Genomic DNA, 18,728 nt, shown 5'->3' on the forward strand with positions numbered 1-18,728 from the left:
ATATGTGAGAATGAGTATAACTATTCTAGCTTTTAAGAAAGAATGAGGTTAGCCAAATGTGTTTACGGTTATGAGTCGTACTCTGGTGACGAACTTCATTTGAAATGTTGGGCCATTGTGGTGGAAAATATAAACATTTCAACTTGTAAAATGGCCTCAGTAAAAAGTCAATCATTTAAAACATTTGTCTTTCCTTTGTCTTTCCTTTCATCTCATTATAGTGTCAGGAGAAACAACATAGACCCATTTGGCTGGTTATATTCTTAGGCATAACTACTCCATTATACTGCAAAATACTTGTTTGTCATCAGCCCATCAGAACTTTCTGATCTACATTTAAATCCATGGAAGAACCAATTGCCTAAATGAGGCTTGGCTTGCCTAAACACCAAACAACAGTAAAGACTATTCAGCCTGCAACATCTATGCATATTAGAGGTACAACAGTGTACACTGACCATTTAAAGAGCATGTCCTTGAAAAGTGACTCCTTGAAGGCTATAAAAATTGACTGCTGAAAAATAATTTTTTGTAAGTTGTCCTGTTCTCACTGATTGGCACAAAGCCATTCAGCATTAACTTCATGGTCTGCTATAACCAGTCTTTTCAGATCTTTGGAAGTGTGTTGGTAAAAGTATACATAATTCCCTGAGATAACATGATTACTTGCATGTTGGTACAGTACAGTGCGGTGATTTCTGTCAATCAAAATGAGCTGGAGTTTATGCAAGTTTGGAAGCAAGGTTGATCCTAAATTATGATTCAATCTGGTCAATAAAGATTCCATAGCACTAACTAAAAGAGGAACGTGTCATCCTTTAAAGTTTTCAATCTGGGCAAGTTTCCATCCCCATGATTTTGAACAGCTAAACCCCTGAAGTTCACTACCCACCTTGGTCCCACAGGTCATCAATATAATTAACCACTGATTCTTAGTTACCTTCCTGTGTCACAGGGAAGGAAGCAACTTGACTCAAATGCAGAGCAAGAATGCAGGAGATTCAGATGCCTAAAATTAAAGACTTTTCTAGAGGAACATGGCAACAAAACAACAACCAGGAATGGCACACGAAAAACACATAGAACTAGGGAAAACAACAAAACTAGAAAGCACACAGGAACAAAAAAATCACCTGGAGATGGGAGAACTAGAGAATATACCAGGGAGGTATACGAAGCAGGATTTCTGAGTTAGCTGGATAGCTGCATTGAGTAAAACCCAGAACAGCTCTTTTAGTCCATATTCCAGATTTAGGAAGATTACAGGTTTTACTCTGCTGATATATTGCAGATATCCAGCAAAATCGTGCTTTGTAAAATTGGGCCCAGTGGCTGGCAAATAGTGCTTTAGGAAACACAAAGACTGAGCGAAGACTAAGGGTGAACAAGGAACCCATATGCACAGAAACACAGGTGAGAACAATAACCAAATGAACAGACACATCCAGGATGAGACTGAATAATAATACAATAAGAACTCATTAGGAAAACACAAGACGGAAAACACAAGACGGTCAACACTAGGGACACGGGGCAGGCAGCCTCTGGTGCCGAGAAGGTGGAAATGTGACATTCCTGCTTAAATAAAGCTAAATAAATAAAAACATAAATGATCAAATCATTGTTTCCCATGTAAAACTCAACAGTGTATACTTATGCAAGATTACTATAAATCCAGTATAGAACTTTGCATGCATTTGCTTTTACAAGACACTATAGATGGTTCTTAATTTGGATACCCACCAAAAGCCTACTCGTGTTTTGACAACAAAAGAAATACAACAGCCAACAATGCGTAAGCATCTGCAATGTGCACAACTGATTCTTCAGCCTGTTAGTGCTGTTTTGGTTTAATGCCAAAACCTGAGAAATAAGCTGGGGTATTCACAATCTCGCTGGTGTCTGCAAAGACAATCGATTCCAATGTAATCTCTCTCAAGCGTTTCAAAGCTCCTGCTTGCTTCCTCATTGTCCTGTGCCTAAGGGCTGGTTGTGTGGCACCGTGTCAGTTTTACTCCTGTGGTGGAGGAAGAAGGCTTTGGAGTGTGTTTCCTTCCTCCTCCTTTGCTTTCCTTCCTCCTTTGTCTGTCCATTTTGATGTTGTTGCCAAGCTTTTAATGGAACGTTGCCGAGCACTGCCTGGGCTTTGCTAGGAGGACCAGTCATTGAGAGACAATGATAAACCTATACTGTTTCATTTGTCTGTGTGATAAGGACAGAGAAAGGACATGCCCAGAATTACCTGAGTGGACCATATTCAGCTTTTTTTTCTGAAACCACAGGGCTTGAATTACGTAGCAGCTGTACAGCTGTTGCCATGGATGCCTGCATTTTGGCATCAGTGCCTTTTAAGAAATTACTACCTGCCCCGCTAATTGTGCCTGATTTTATAATCTGTGTGGCTGGGGTGACCGCTGGAAGAGAGAAAAATTGTCTCAAAAAAGTTTTCAGTCTCGACTTATGGAAAAAACAATCTTTTTACGGCACAAGTGGTGCTGCGCCTCATTTTTCCCATGGCATTTCCATCACCCCTGGAAGCCTGCCTTGTGCTCTTGGAAGTGGGCTTGGCAGCCCATGGTTTTTTTGTCACTTTCTGAAACAATCACATCAACCATGCACTGTAAAACACTTATTGTTTCTGGGAAATATGCACAAATTGAGTAATAGGAAAAACTACAAATAGCCATGGATTCATTTTTATTCTTCTGAAGAAAAATGAATCAGCTGAATTGAATTGAAATTGCCTTGAATTTTGGCTGAACATTAAATAAATTGCCTTGATGAATGGATGTTTAATGACTCACATTTTTATTGTGGCACCAGTTTCCAGGTGTCATTACATGAATATCGTCCTGAATCATTGCATTACAATCTGGAGTGATGTGAGAATAGAGAACAATACTGCGGTGTATTTATACAATGATTCCAGAATGATGTATACCTGTTTCTTATTTAGCTGTTGTCACACACAGCGACACACCCCTTTCTGAACAGAAGAGTTGGACACAGGGAGATACCGGGAGTTTCCGGTCTTTTTTTCACACTTTTAAAGAGCGAGAGACTCAAGTTTCTATAAAACAAACAAAACTGCTTTGCCCTTCACCCTCACGGGATGGGGTAAAGATAATAAAGAAACACAACAAACTAAAATAATAAAGACAAAATAACAAAACTACGCACTCTTTCCAGCCTTTACCCGTGCTGGTTATTGCTCTCTCTCTCTCTCTCTTCACTTTCTCGGTCACGGACCTGAACTGTGGAGAGCAGCACACCTTTAAGCACCTGGGCTGATTAGCCAACGCAGCCCAGGTGCGTGTGCTCTCTCCACCAGCCGACACAGCCGAGACCAATCTGCCTCTCAGGCGGACTGACTGTCACCACGGTATTCTCTAAAATAATAATAATAATAATAATAATAATAATAATAACACAATTGGAAATTGTTTTTTCATTTATTTTTATGTCTAATTTTTTTTTTTCTAAAAACAAGACATCTATTTGTCTAGAGGTGATGCTTTCCAAAGCCAAGACTGTAGGCACAAAAAACTGACTCATGGCTGCCAGGTAGGACAGAGAGAGACAGGTTCACAAAAAGATGCGTGGGTGGAAGCTGAATTTCACTGAAATATAACAGAGAAAGGTGCTGGCAAGATTGCAGGTTCCAACGAACAATTTTCTTTGGCTCACTACTTAATGCAGGTTTTACATATACCTGCTACACAGTGACAAGGTACAAAGAAAAAAAAGGTTATTAAATGTTATACTTATTTGTAACTAATTGTTGAGACAGATGTTGTGCATTGCCAAGGAACAGAGCAAGCAAAATGCTTTTTAATTCAGAATCTGTGCATAATCTGCTTTCATGTTGCACATCACCATCATGGTCCTATTTATTACAAAATGTCAGGGTTTCAGTATTGTGTACTACCAATAATAATTGTGAGCACGGATTAGGATTGGAAAAGGAAAGCACACTCGCTTGATGATCCAACCTAAAAGGTTCACAAATGAGTAAAACAGCTATCTTCAAAAGGGTGAAAAAAAAACAATTGTAGAAAATAGTTTTGTTTTCATCAGACTGTGTTTATCATACATCGCATATGATACAGCCACCTGTATACGATACAGCCACCTGCACACAGACTAGCTGCAGAATTGGTAAATTGTGGTGTTTCTAGTTTTTGTTTTCATTTTCATGTCATGACTTTCATTAGTCAGTTCAAGTAAAATATGGCTGGAATTTACCTCCTGCATGGGGATGTGAACAGTAAAATTACTGTGTCTACTGACAAAGGCTTGTGCACAGTACTAGTGTGGTTATTATTATGGTCATACACCTAGAATCATTACACAAGCCATACATTAACATTAAAGGCAACTGAAACTGGATTTGCATACTTTGGGGGTATTCTGCTTGGGTGCATTTATTTATTTATTTTGGGAATTGTATTGGTGTAACTAAATAAATGCGCAGTAAAAATTGACAAGTAGCTCATTGAATTAAGTTGAATTAACACTGGGAATTTTACTGTGTACAGATTAGTAAGTAATTTGGTAGGGAAGCAAATGGCAACTTCCTCAATTAAAAACAAATCAATGAATTAATATTTCTTGAACATATATTAATACATTTGTATATGATGTGAAAAATTATGCCACTGTGGCACTTAATTTCCAGAAATAATAGGTAATTGTGTTGCTCACACATCCACAGGACATAATGATATATAATGGCATGTGCTTTGGTGAGCTACAATACAAGCATGTTGCCTTCCAGGGGACACTCAGTAGTATACTGTGTAATGACCCTTCAGGTCATATTGTTCTTCAGATATGGAGCAACAGAGCTCAGGATGAAAACAAAACAAAAAGAAAACAGCTTCCAGATAAATCCTTCAATTTAGTTTGCTTAAATGCATAAATATGTTGAAACGTCAGTGTTGAACAGTGCATGTGCTATTTCATTCCTGCATACATGCATATTATTACATTACATTACAGGCATTTGGCAGACGCTCTTATCCAGAGCGACGTATATATAGGAATGGGATGGCACATGTACTGTTCAACACTAATGTTTTCAACATATCTGTACATTTAACTGCACTAAATCAAAGGATTTATCTGGATGCTGTTGGAGAAAGTGCTTTTTATTTTGTTTTCATGCTGAGCTTCGTTTCTCCATATCTCATGAAGAATATGAGCTAAAGGGCCATTATACAATGTGTTGTATATCACCAAAGCACATGCCATTATATGTCATTAGTTTATGCAGTGATAAACTAATTTTACAGAGATAACAAGACCGATTTTCAGAATCTGTCACTGGGAAGGAATGCTGTGTGTACCACAGCAATAACAGCACATACAGAAAGTTTGAAAAGATGTGTCATTTCATCCATCCATGATTCATATCTGCTTATTAAATGTAGCTCCAGTGACAGTGTGCTGCAACAAAGCCAGAAAGCTAAAGGCTTGCAAAAGAAAAGAAAAAAAAAAACTTTCCTGACAAAATGTTGACACGCATTTTTGTCTTAATATTCTGTTCTGGCAGCCCTACAGTAAAACACTCTGATTTGAGGCCTTTTCATGTTAACACTATCTGAGAAGTTAATCCTTGCAGTAGTGGAGCACATTTAGTGGAAGACAGGTTGCTATCACAACAACTCTACCACAACGTAAGAAGAGTTATGAAAATCTTTAATCTTAAATTATCATGCTAAGATAAATGTCCCTGTAAAGTGATTTACTATGAACATTGTTTATTTGGATGGCATATTTTGCTGTTTTTCTTATTTGAGAAACCTGTCTTTCTAGTCTTTACATTTGTCACTTGAATCTGAGTCATGAAATTTTATCTTGTGTTAATGAGAAACTGTTGGCCAGGAGCCAAGATGATTAATAGGCAAAACTGTACAGGTATGTTTCAGTTTGATTATATATTAATTTAAGTGACTGCGGGAACAGATGATTGAAAGGGTAGGTAGATACATCAAAAGCCTCCATGGGCAGCATCTTCTGACCGGAATGTTAATCATTTTTGCATTAGAAATTGCGTCTTATTTACCAAGACTGTGTATCATGAAAGGTATTATGAAAGGCAGGCTATAATCTGTGTTAAAAGCTATTAAGGAGTCATTAGACCCTGAACCCGAGTGTTACTGAATCTCAGGTTGTATGCCTTTGAAGTTCAGTTAGACTTTGCACAATGCATATTACTAAAGCCTCATGAAATGTGTCCCACACTTTCGTGAACGCAAGGTAACATATTTCTAAATCAATCATCAAGTGAATGTGTCACATTCACTACGTAAAGTGATATTCTGGACTTAAATTCTCTGTCACAAGACTTACAGCAGACCTTAAAAAATAAAGGCTAAATTAACTTCGTACATTTATACAAATGTTTAAAGAAGATGCTGTGCTTTAGCAATAAATGTATAATGCAGGCTTTATCAGGGCTTTATAGTAATATATGCATATTATAAAGTGTAAGCCAAGAGGAGTTTACCTAGTTTAAATGGGTCATAAAATGTGCACAATGTGTACAAATGATAGGATCTGCTAAGCATGTAAACATTGAAACTGATAATCACACTTTCAGTCACTCATCTTTTTCTTTGTCTTTTCTGCATTTGTTCATTTTCAGATTGCTCCAAAGCTTCCGTACTAAAGGGATCCTCAGCCTTCAATATGCCGCAGTCATACGGCAACGCTATGGGCACCTCGTCGTCAGAGGCCCTGCCCGTTTCGGGCCTGCCCAGTTTGTCCTGGAACGGCTCAGCACAGAACCCCTTCCTTCTCTCCGGGGACGGCATGGCCTACCTCGGCCTCATCACAGACACCTCCAAGTGCTGGCCCATCCAGCCGACCCTACGCAACGAGCTGGACACATTCTCAGTGCACTTCTACATCTTCTTCGGGCCTAACATCTCCGTGCCCCCTGACAGGGCCACTGTGTTCGCCATTAACCTCATGCCTGTCCTGGACAGTGGAGGAGTCCTCAACATGGAGGTCCGCCTCAACGTGGTGAGTCAGAATGGCTTTCTCTGTCTGAATATTCTGCTTTTGCCCTTTTGTAGTTCCTGTAAGTGCATGAGCTTGACTCCTGCAAAAATAGTTACTAAATCTGATATCTTCATTTACAAAAGGCAAATAATAATAATAATAATAATAATAATAATAACAACCTCATGTGCTTGCTATTTGGGGATTCAGGCCTGGTTTTTGCAATATTTTTACAACTCTGTAAAGCATCTTTGTGACAGTTTTCTGTAAAAAAAAAAAAAAAGGCAAAATACATTTAATAGATTTGAATAATAATTATCTTAAAATAATAACAGTAAATCATTTAGTATTTAATCTGACTAATTCATTATAGCATTATTTTATTCAGAAAAATTGAACATATAAGCATGTTTCGATGAAAAAGGTTACACATTTAAATTCCTGGATAAATTATATTTATCTTTAATCTACTGTGTAACCCTCAGACTCTGTAATCCTCAAATCATTGTGTATTAAGAGAGGCGTCTTAAATACAATTGCTGGTATTGATTACATTACTTTAATCACTCTGGCACAATATCCCTCTGTGCTGCATCTTAAGATGCACTACATTGGCAAATCAATGTCTTATTTACTAATAATATTTGTTTAGTTTTATACTTTTTTACATGACTGTTAAAAACTGTCCAGCTGATGCAATTTATTGGAAACATTCCTAATAAATCTGCTTTGGCAGCTGGCTCTTCTGTTCTAAAAAAACAGTGAAGGTCAAGCCTGATAACCCTGTCTGTTATTTGTCTTCATTATGAGTTTGTAGTCACCACACAAGCACGTCAGATCCAGCCAGCATGGGCCTCTCAGACCTCTGCACTTTGTGTGTCCATTAACTGGGCAGGCAGCTGACAAGCAGACATCGGTGTCTGATGGCACAATTGGCCTCTCAGGTGTTTGGGAAGCTGATTACAGTCTGTCATGGTCTATCCATGTCTCTGGACTGATAGCTTCCCTTGTGGCTTCTGACTGTCACTGCTTGTCCCTTCAGATATTGAGGGATCTATGAATTATAACCTTAGATTGGGAACAAACAACAGTTAGGCCATTTTATGAATTAGAATACATATACTTAAATCTTTTTTTTTGTAATCATACTTAAAATGTAGTGAGAATATTTAGACCTTACCAACATTAAAGATAAGCCGTTTCATTATTCTCACAATAGCTCATATGTTGGCTGTAATTGGACTGTAATTCCTACACAGATTCCCTATACAGATGCAAACACCCTCAAATTAAAGCGGACAATCACTTTAACCTCATATTCATTGTTTCATTTCAAATCCAACGTGCTGGTGTACAAAGCCAAAACAACAAAAATTGTGTCTCTGTTCAAATATTTATGAATAACATTGCATATGAAATCAGTAGTAAATGATATTTTCTGATTCCCACAGTGCCACATTTCTACCATTTGTCTGAAAGCATTGCCCTTTAGATGTTATATTTCAGCCGTTCCTTTGATGTCCTCAGACTCTGGAACAATTCATTCCCCATAATGTGAACAACACACGCGCCCTGTGTTCCCTGAAATCTTAATGTATTCAACTCTGACTTTGTCCTGAGCTCTGGCTTTCCTGGTTCTGGTATTTAATTCCTATTCTACTGCCTACTTATGCATTGATAAATGTTCTTAAAAGCTTTTTCTCTTGGGGGCTCCGGAAAATATTATGCAAGGTTCAGCTAATATGATTGATTCAGCTTAAAAGGAAAGGCCTTTTTATATTACCTCTTTTTTTTTTAAACCTACACCTTACAGCTGCAACCTTGGAAATTTCAACCTAGCATCCATCATCATTATCATTATCACATCATCATCATCATCATCATCATCATCATCAAAATACAAACAATATCATAACAGAAATAGATTTAACAAAGTAATTCTTGCCTGAATTTAATTGCTAAAATGTCATACCTTGCCAAATGCAACAAGCCCCACATTGTTGCAATTGGGTGCGGAATTATCTATAGCTCCAGTCCAGCCAGACGTTTTCCTCTTTGGGGAATGTGAATCCTCAAATGTCAGCATGGCTGTAAGGACCTGAGGGGCCAGTCTTTCAAATGTTGTCAAACATTTTGGTCTCCTGTCAGCTTTCTTTGCCTGTGAGGATTCCTTTCTCACTCCAGGTTGGCCTTTGTCACAGCTCAAAGAGGAAGTAAATGACTCCAATGCCCAAGGTGAATCTTTCAAGCCAGGTTTGAAATAGGCAGGCAGCAAATCTGTTTGCTTTGAATAGGTCCTCTCTCTGAGCTGTCTGAAAAGTTCACTTTTTCATTCTAATGCAAGGACGCTGTTGACACTGTGGATGGCCACAGCCTTTACGCACCTGTCTTTCGGTTTTTTAGAACTGCCTTTCAGTTTACTCCTGTTCACTAGATGCTGCATGCTGACATTGGGCTTAAGTCTGTAGCACAATGTGGCTGGATACTCCCTGGGTGGTTGAAGAGGGGGAACAGGTTGGTCAGTATTTGTGTGCAGGTGTGATGGGGGAAGGGGGATGGGAGCACTGACCGCCTGGACTGCATGTCCCCTAGCCCCGCCAGACATCAATAAATGGAAAGCGACAACCATAAGAAGCCAGCCTGCTATTCTCTGAAAAAGGCAATTACCTGAAACTAATGAGTGGTCATGAAAAATGAGGGAGAAAAAGGCAGACACTCAGCAACAAGACTCAATAAGGCCAGTTAAAATAGGCTAAATAATAATCATTTTTAATGTCGTCTGTGTGTTAAATCTGTGTAGCAATTATGCATAATGCTTTAATTTGTGAAAGTACAATTATTTCCCCATTCAATTGAATGTTATCACATTGCAAGATTTCTGAATGCTCTTTCAAATCAGACATTATTTACAAATATGAAATTATTTAGGTTTGGTAGTGTTCCAGTTATAGACTGTAGTCTATTACACACCACTCTGCAGTACAGGAACTTGTGAGGCATTTATTTTGCTATCATATTCCCTGATGAGGCCATCCAAATGTGTGGTAACTCTATCCTTTGAGAAATATGTAATGTACATATCATCTTATTTTGTTCATTCTAAAATGTGTGGGGGCGATAAATGCGCTAGCCACTGTGGCGTCTTCCCAGAAATACACTGCCCAGGCCTTTTGCCAAAGTGTTCTCCGACTGCTGTGGGTTTGTCCTTAGCCAAACCAGCTCCAGCTTGTCAATCCACACCCCTGAGAGCTCCTGACCAATGGGAGGCAGGCTATTTGCTCATTTAATCTGTCAGCATCAAACGGTGATGGGTTACATGCAAATAGACCTCCCTCTGCAAAGTTGAGCCAACAGCCATGCAGGCTTGTGCAGGCAGGACCATCTGAGAGACGCTAGTGGGCAGGCTGAGGTCATTTAGGTTAAGATTAACTCATGTGTCATTAAGTTGTAAGTAATTACCTGTTGTTTTAAAGGTCTCCAGGCATTAAAATAATTATATCTACACTACACATGACGGAATACGCTTTAACCATCTTCTTTTGCTTGTTGCTTTCATAATAAAGGCATAGATAAAAGCCTACTATTTATACTTATATTTGTTTTATTATTGGTAAAATATAGCAGTTTCATGGAAGAATCATGGAGAAACTTTTTTTAGCAATTTATTTATTATATATTTTTCAGTTAAATGTGCAGTGCCTTTAAATTACATAGCCTACAAGTGGTGACAGCAATTGTTGCTTGTGCATTGGGAAATAAGACAGTGGGACAGGCAGGGGTTTATTAGCATGCAGTTACTCAACCATTACTGCTGCCATCTGAAGATGGGAGGAATTCTTAGCTTTATAAATTCTGCTCAGTAAAATGGCTTTTAAAGTGACAGGAAGACCCACATACAGGTTATCAACTATGAAAATCTATGCATACACCCAAATTGGTCATTTAGCAGGAAGGAATTTAACAGTACTTGGGGAATTCACTGTTTTCTTTGAGAGATGAACAATCCTGTTCTATTTATTCTTTCTGCAATATGAACTAAATTTGAAAGTTTCTTCAAAAATGTTATTCATAGTGTGACATTACTACAAATGCATATATTATGGGCAGCATTCTTCCAGCTGAGCCAGCAGCTTACCACACATAGTACTTTCCCATGTCTTGTCTTTATAATACTTGCCTTAGCCTCTTGAAGTCCACAAAAGATCTCAGAAGAATCAGTTGAACTGGGGATGTAAACACGGATATAAATGGATGCTAATAGTGTAATAGATATGCCCTTGACTTCAACATGCCTGGAGAGGTTTTATCAGTTCTTTAAAATTACAGTTTTTATGGTTTACCTTTTTGTCTCCGATTTAGAGTACAGAAATGGGTTGGGAGGTTGCACACTAGCACATGCTAATTTGCGTTTCATTCTGCAATCCACCAAATAAGCAGCGCAGTTACAGTTACTCACTAGAGGGCTGTGAACAAGTTAGCAACAAAAATAAGCTAAAATAAAATAAAAAGAAGAAAATCCCAGACAAAAACAAAAAGACAACTTTAAGGTAAACTGTACCTTATTGCACCATATTTCTTCAGAGATAGAAGTAATGGGGCAATAACTGCGTAAGCACTTACATTATTGAGAATATTTGCCTTTCACCACCCCAGCCCACTGCACAGGCCAATGGATCATTAGTTAGGAGGATACATTTTTGACAGGTAACTGTGCTGTTCTTTGTCTTGATGCCTGCAATTTTCCTTGTCATGAACGGCACAGAACTGTTCTGCATAAAGACGTCAATAATGCATGCAATGAGAGAATCAGTTGACAAACATTTATTTCCAGCTGTTGAGACAGGGCTGGTTCAATGACAGTCACTTCTCTGTTGTCTGAGTGAAACAATCACATACTTTGCTTCAGCGCTCACTTGTTTAGGCAACATTTTCCTGAACATTGGTTAGACATGGTTCTCATGTTGCTGATGATTATGCTTGGTTTTGCCAGGTGTGATATTTTAATGATATGATATGCTTTATAATTGTATTTTTTAGTCTTCATTGAAAGAGGAGAACATCACAGTATTTGGCTGTCTGAATCACGGAATGCCCTTTTCATTACCAGATAACTCCACAACCAAATGCAAATCAGGTAGGGTTCACATGTGTTGTTGCATTATTGTCTGAATCCTTTGTACTGGCTGCTGTGACTTTTACCCCTTTTCTTTAACCCAATATCTTTTTTGAGATCATAACAGTCGTCATGTTTTTGTGATGAAACTTCTTCCTTGTTTCATAAAGTTAGTTTTGAACCGATGGATAAAATAATTAGGGCCATTTAGGGCTCAAATTGTATTTGCTGCCTGCTATTAGCACAAATATTTGCCATTCTACACAAAATTGTTCGTATAAACATTCTTTTTCTCTCCTTGTTTAATTGGGGTTTCAGAGTCTGTCACTGGGTTTGCCCTCTCTGTCAATGGCACCTCCAATGTTACAAAACTGAGGATTCCGTACCCACAGACGGGCACCTGGTACTTAAGTCTGCGCTCACTCTGTGCCACTGAACATGGGTGAGATGATGGCTCTGTACAAACTGAACTTTGCCAGAGCCTTGCACCTTTATGATTAGTTTCGGATCCTGAAGTCAAGAATTGAGATAATGGAATCAGCCTGGGGCACACATATTTTCAGCAATTTACTGCAAACACTCTGCAAACAGACTAACATTTGGCACACACCATATCTTCATCAGAGTTTGACTTTTCACTCTTGAAGACATGGTGTGTGTCAAAATGTTCTTATGACTGATTTCAAAATAGCTGAAAATGAGTGTGCTCCAGACTTTATTCCTTTATTTCCATTTACTATCTTGTTTCTTAGAAGCACCGAATCAGTGTGTTAGAAGGAGATGTGTGATCATCTCCTTCCAGAAGTTGAGAACTTGGAACCTGCTCACTGCTCACAAACAGTTGCAGAACAATACATAAATATGACTTTTCTATAAAAAAATGTTCTTTTGTTACCATGCATATGCATCCTACTTTTATGTGGGTTGAAGGAACATTTACAATAAACATAATCAATAGACCTTTATTGTAAAAATACAAAAAAACATGCTATTTAGAGCCTAAGCAATGATATAATTGCCAAGACCTAAGTTGAACCTGTGCAGTCCTTCAATTCAATGCTTTATCTTCAGAAAATGAATTTTTAGTTGACATAAACTCAACTAATCAGTTCATTAAAACACAATGCAATGCTCACGTTTAAAGTATTTCTAGCAGTAGGACCACCCCTTTTGCAAAAATGAAAGTCCACGAGCTCCAGTCTGATGTATCCATATGGTTTTCACTTTACAACATTCCAGTTTTGAAAGAGGCCTCACATTAGCATCCAGTTGAGACACAGCAGCTCACCATGTCACCCTTCTCGTCACGTGTTAACCTCCAGGTTTCAAGCATGCCGCAATGTAACAGCAGAGGTTTACCTACGTACCTACCTCACTCCCTGTATAAATGACTGTGGGACGTATGGACAATGTAAACTCCTCCGCACCAACAACTACCTGTATGCAGCTTGTGAATGTAAAGCAGGTAAAATAATACCTAAGATGGAAGTCCACAGTAGATATGCCTCCGTATAAATGTAGTTGGCTGAGCTGACCGCTCAATATACAATATTTAATCTCTTGTGTACTAAATGATTGACCTTAGGTGCATATAGTTTTAGGATGATGTGTCTTTAATCACAGCAATGTTTCAACGTCCCAGTAATTGGAAACAGAATGTCAAGTATAGATAATTGCCGGCAAATGCAAATTATGCAATTAAATCTGCCCCTTCATCTCCTGTGTAATAGAAATAATCAACCAAACCATTGCCTAATTAGAAAGATTGCTATAATAATGCAATCAAAAATGCATTTCTAATAAAATGAATAATGCAGTTCTGATCTTTCAGTTAAACCCAAATTAAACAGGGCTCAAGTTTTACAGTGGGACTTTCATGAAACTAGGATAAGTCAATTAGTCTTCTTTGTGACTTGAAAAATCGTTCTTAGTTTTCTAGTTCTACGGTCACACTTAACCTGTTCTTGCTGTAGTAACTGTGGTATAGATAGGATGCAGACAAGCATATGATTAGTGTCTAATCAAAATTGACTGATTTGTAAATAAAAGTAATTGAAAAACTCTTGAATTTGTATGCCCCCCCCCCCCTCCCCTCTCCATGGGTCAGGCTGGGAAGGCTGGGGATGCACGGATAATTCGGAGGCATACTCCTACGGCTTCCAGCTGCTGTCCACCCTGCTTCTGTGTCTCAGCAACCTGATGTTCGTCCCTCCTGTGGCCATCGCCATCCGCAGCCACTATCTGCTGGAGGCCTCTGTCTACATCTTCACCATGTTCTTCTCTACTGTGAGCGCAGGGATTTAGAAGGGCTGCGGCTGTTTACATTTACATAAAGAAAGCAGGACTTCTTTCTAAGAAAGAAACCCTCAATGGTTTGGTGGAGCCTGAAATTAATATTAATTGAGTTTGGTTGTAATATTTCTTTGATATTTTAATTTCAGAGAGGTTGACTGCAGGGGTTGAATTATTTGCAGAGCACCAAGTAGTATTTGTCAGTTGCATTGGTAAGGTGCAGATTAGCTTTTTTGTTGTTGTTTTTTTGTTTTTTTTCAATTGCTCAATTGTTCTTTAATTTAGTAATTCCATTTGCATAAAAGTCCATTTGCATTCTATACAAGATATATGTACTGTAGTTTTTCTTTCTTTTGTTTTGTTTATAGTGTGTTAATGTATTGTGGTACAGTTGAAATTTAACATAATGGTTAAAGACTGGTCTTGTACCAGGTGTGGGTTTAAAATTTATATCCATTCATCATATCCTTGAGCAAAACACTTACCTTGATTTGCTTCAATACATATTGAGCTGTAGAAATGGAGTGCATGTAAAAATGGAAACTGTGTAAGTCACTCTGGATAAGATCATCTCCTGCATGCCAAAATGTAATAATGTGCATCAAACTTTAAGAAATGTGCTATATAGTTATAGAAGGGTTTGGTCCTGCTTGCATTTCCTCTGCAGTTCTACCACGCGTGTGACCAGCCAGGTATTGTGGTCTTCTGTATCATGGAGTATGACGTCCTGCAGTTCTGTGACTTTCTGGGGTCACTCATGTCAGTGTGGGTCACAGTCATCGCCATGGCTAGACTCAAGTCTGTCATCAAACAGGTGGGTCACTGTTTCTTCAAAGGACAACTTTCAATTTATGTTGTATTGAAACTTCTCTTTTAAAATTGTTTAAAAAATTGTTCACATTTCATTGAACAGCCCATAAGCATGTCGGTGATGATAGCTAATGGGTCTGAGCAGAGTGTCAGTTCATGGTTGTCTAATTTATATGGTAAATGCTTTTGAACAAGCTTTATACAGCACACAAACAGATTAGTTTATATATTTCACAGGCAAGCATTGAGAAATGCAATAACTAAATGTGAGGCTGAATATGCACAAAACTAATACATTCTAATGAATAGTCATCAGATATTCAGGATACGTATATACAAACTCACAAAACACTTACTAAAGCTTCTGTTGTGGGAAGATGAGTTATCATCTGCATTTTGAAATCTCAAACCCAACGTTTACCTGACACACGTAGGACAACCAATCATTTATTATTACGTTGGTCGATAATACTGGCAAGATAATTCACAGGTACCTGTTAGCTTATAACAATAGGCCAAAGGCGCAGAGTAAACACACGGATCAGGGGAAAGTACTTCCTCGAGAAGGCTGGGGAGCTTCTCATTAAGGCTGCGTCAGGAAGGCTGTCTACTCGCTCTGACCTTGCAATGTTAGTAAGGCCCTGGACTCTTCCTGCGCTAGGTGCTGTACTTGCTGGGGGCAATGTTACTGTCCATGGCACTGCAGCTAGACAGACATGGCCTTTGGAACCTCTTGGGACCCAGCCTCTTTGCCCTGGGGATCATGACCATTGCTTGGGTAAGGAGAACTTTGGAGGAATTTTGAACTAAATATTAATCAGCGTTAGCTTGCAGTGGTGCCCCCATCCATTCACCTGTATGCACTGTGGGTATCATAAAATGAAGATGTGACTTGATGACTTGATTCCCAATGAAAAATTGTAATGGAATAAAAATGCAGGTAATCATTTCAGCTTGTCATAGTGTACCTTTCATCATGTTTCAGAGCAGAAAACAGAGTCCATCTGTCATTATTATCCCTAAAATTATTCCAACAGAATGGCTGCTAGCAATTAGCCATTCTTCCACATGTGGCCTATGAGGTAAACATTACTTAGATAATGAAAAAGTAAGCTATATCTGCTATATCTGTGTCAGACACATGAGTGACAGGTTTAGGCTTGATGAGCATTCAAAGTGGCATTCAAAAGTGAGAAGGTGCAGGAAAGGAAATTAAAAGCATATTACTTACTTATCACGTTGGCATATACAATACATTATGCATGCACATTAATGTGGCAGATTTAGTATATTTCACTGGTCTCTCTCTCCCTCTATCACTCTCCCACACACATGTACGCACACAAACACACACACAGACTCTTCGCACTATCCGGAGACGGCGCTGCTACCCACCCACCTGGAAGCGTTGGGTGTTCTACCTCTTCCCGGGGATCATGATTGCCACCTCCGCTGTGGCCCTCTACGCCTTTGTGGAGACGGAGGAGAACTACTTCTACATCCACAGCATCTGGCACATGCTGATCGCCGGCAGCGTGGGCTTCCTGCTCCCGCCCCGCGCCAAGCCAACCACAAAGGTGCCGCCAATGCAGAGGAGGAGAGGATGCGGCTACCAGCTGTGCATCAACGAAAATGAAGAGATGGGCCCGGTGGACCCAGTCATCGTCACAATCAACAGCATCTGTACAAGCTGATACTCTCACAGCCACAGACAGTTTATTGCCTTCTTTTACCTTGGAAACAAGCCAGAGAATTTGAAACGTGAAGTCAATTGAGAAAAAAAATATATATCTTATTTTAATATCCTTATAATTTATATCATGGATATTATTAATATTTTGGATGCTGATTTTTGGTGTGTACAATGAAGCCCTGTTGTTTTAACGAATTGTCATTTCTTAAATTTTGGTGAACACTGCTGCTAATTCATAGTGACTTTGTAATTGTTGTATACTTTACTTACTGTTTGCCAAAAAACTAAAACTTGGGCTCAATCATCACTTGTCTTTACTGACAACTATTATTATAACAAGTGTTATTTTTTCTTGACAAATGTAGTTTGGCTATTTCTGCAAAAACAGATAATATTGTTATAAATCGTATTTGCAATGAAGAATGTGACACTTGTGCTCACATGGATTTACCAGTTAAAGTCAAGGACAGATGTTGATGGAATCTAGGGGTATGTATTTAATTTTATTTGGTTTATGAAACAAAAGAAAGTAAAAAAATAAATTTCTGAATAAATGTATATTTTGCACTCAGATACAAAAATGTGAACCTGTACATTTTTATAAATATATGTAACCATAATTAAGTTAAACAGCAAGAACTAGTCATATTATGTGGTGTGTTTTGCAGTTAGTTGCACTTTATTTACTTTGTGATATATTAATCTAGTTGTTTTATATGGAAAAGGGAAGGAAAGCAGCTATACATTTATTTCAATTAATTTTTTCTTCTGTTACCAACTGGAGAAATCCAGTAATGGAACAGTGGGTGTGAATTAATTACATGTAACCTGTGTGTATTCCTGTTTTAAGAGAATGCAGGTGTGTTTATTACACACATAAAAACGTCAATGCAACTCAGTTTGTTAGCAAGTGTGCTAAAACATGGTCCATGTACTGCAACACCGGCAGGGTGGTAGGACAAGGAGACAAACTGTCCACTCTGAAATCAGAGCAATGTAACCTGGTAAATAAATGAAAAACTCTCCTAACGGTCTAGATAGTGGGTCATTCGCAAAAACCAAGGGGTTACAGAACATTTAGAATGTGTATTTTTACATTCAAAATAGAAAGTCTTTGTTCAATTTAGAATGTACATTAATAAAAGTTTAAGTTCTAGGAAAGTGAGTATGGGAAGTAAGTATGAATTTTTATCACTTTTTAAATGTTACAGCAGTGTAACATTATACCAAATTTAATGTTTTTTTTTTTCCTGGAATGTGTATTAATGCTTAATTCCACATGGATTTTAACAATTCCAAATATGAAAGAATGTCTTGTTTGTAGTGTAAAATTTGTTTTTATGTTTAAAATACACAGGTTGGAAAGAAATCTTGGTCCATTTTGTTATTTATTTTGTCAAATTATAATGTCCATCATTAATTCGCAACAATGGAATGGCTTAACTGAACTGAGTACGATTGGATGAGTGGTGGTTTTGCCATGTTTTAAATACACTTATTTTGATTATTTAAAACCGGGTTTCTACCTCACACAGCACATGATCCATGAAAACCGGTGATTGCTTTTAGAATGGACTGTGAAACATGAATGCGGGAAACTGTCCTGAATTTAGAAATCCAAAAATTAGCAATCCGCTTGACGATGGTTTGCGCCATACACCTTAGATGTGGTCTGGGCCAGTGGGTGGCGAACAGTGCGAATGACAAACTGGACTGACCCACAAATTCTGATGAGCTAACAAAGTTGCACTGCGCCATGCGATATTGACTGACACACCCCCAGCTGCAGCTGCCCTCCCACTTCGTGGCACG

At 38.4% G+C, this 18,728-nt stretch overlaps 1 protein-coding gene across 1 annotated transcript in view; it reads left to right on the plus strand.

Moving 5' to 3' along the window:
• Positions 1-18,272, plus strand: part of LOC135239708 (transmembrane protein 8B-like) — a 50,685-nt gene extending 32,413 nt beyond the window's left edge. Inside the window, exons 6-13 of the mRNA XM_064308580.1 lie at positions 6,650-7,029; positions 12,046-12,142; positions 12,440-12,563; positions 13,444-13,586; positions 14,229-14,407; positions 15,081-15,227; positions 15,885-16,001; positions 16,582-18,272. Of these exons, the coding sequence (XP_064164650.1) occupies positions 6,650-7,029; positions 12,046-12,142; positions 12,440-12,563; positions 13,444-13,586; positions 14,229-14,407; positions 15,081-15,227; positions 15,885-16,001; positions 16,582-16,917 (1,523 nt within the window). The 3' untranslated portion in view covers positions 16,918-18,272. The remainder of the gene's footprint in view (positions 1-6,649; positions 7,030-12,045; positions 12,143-12,439; positions 12,564-13,443; positions 13,587-14,228; positions 14,408-15,080; positions 15,228-15,884; positions 16,002-16,581) is intronic.
• Positions 18,273-18,728: the final 456 nt, after the last annotated feature.

The sequence above is a fragment of the Anguilla rostrata genome, chromosome 14 (assembly GCF_018555375.3).
Source record: "Anguilla rostrata isolate EN2019 chromosome 14, ASM1855537v3, whole genome shotgun sequence".
Classification (NCBI taxonomy): domain Eukaryota; kingdom Metazoa; phylum Chordata; class Actinopteri; order Anguilliformes; family Anguillidae; genus Anguilla; species Anguilla rostrata.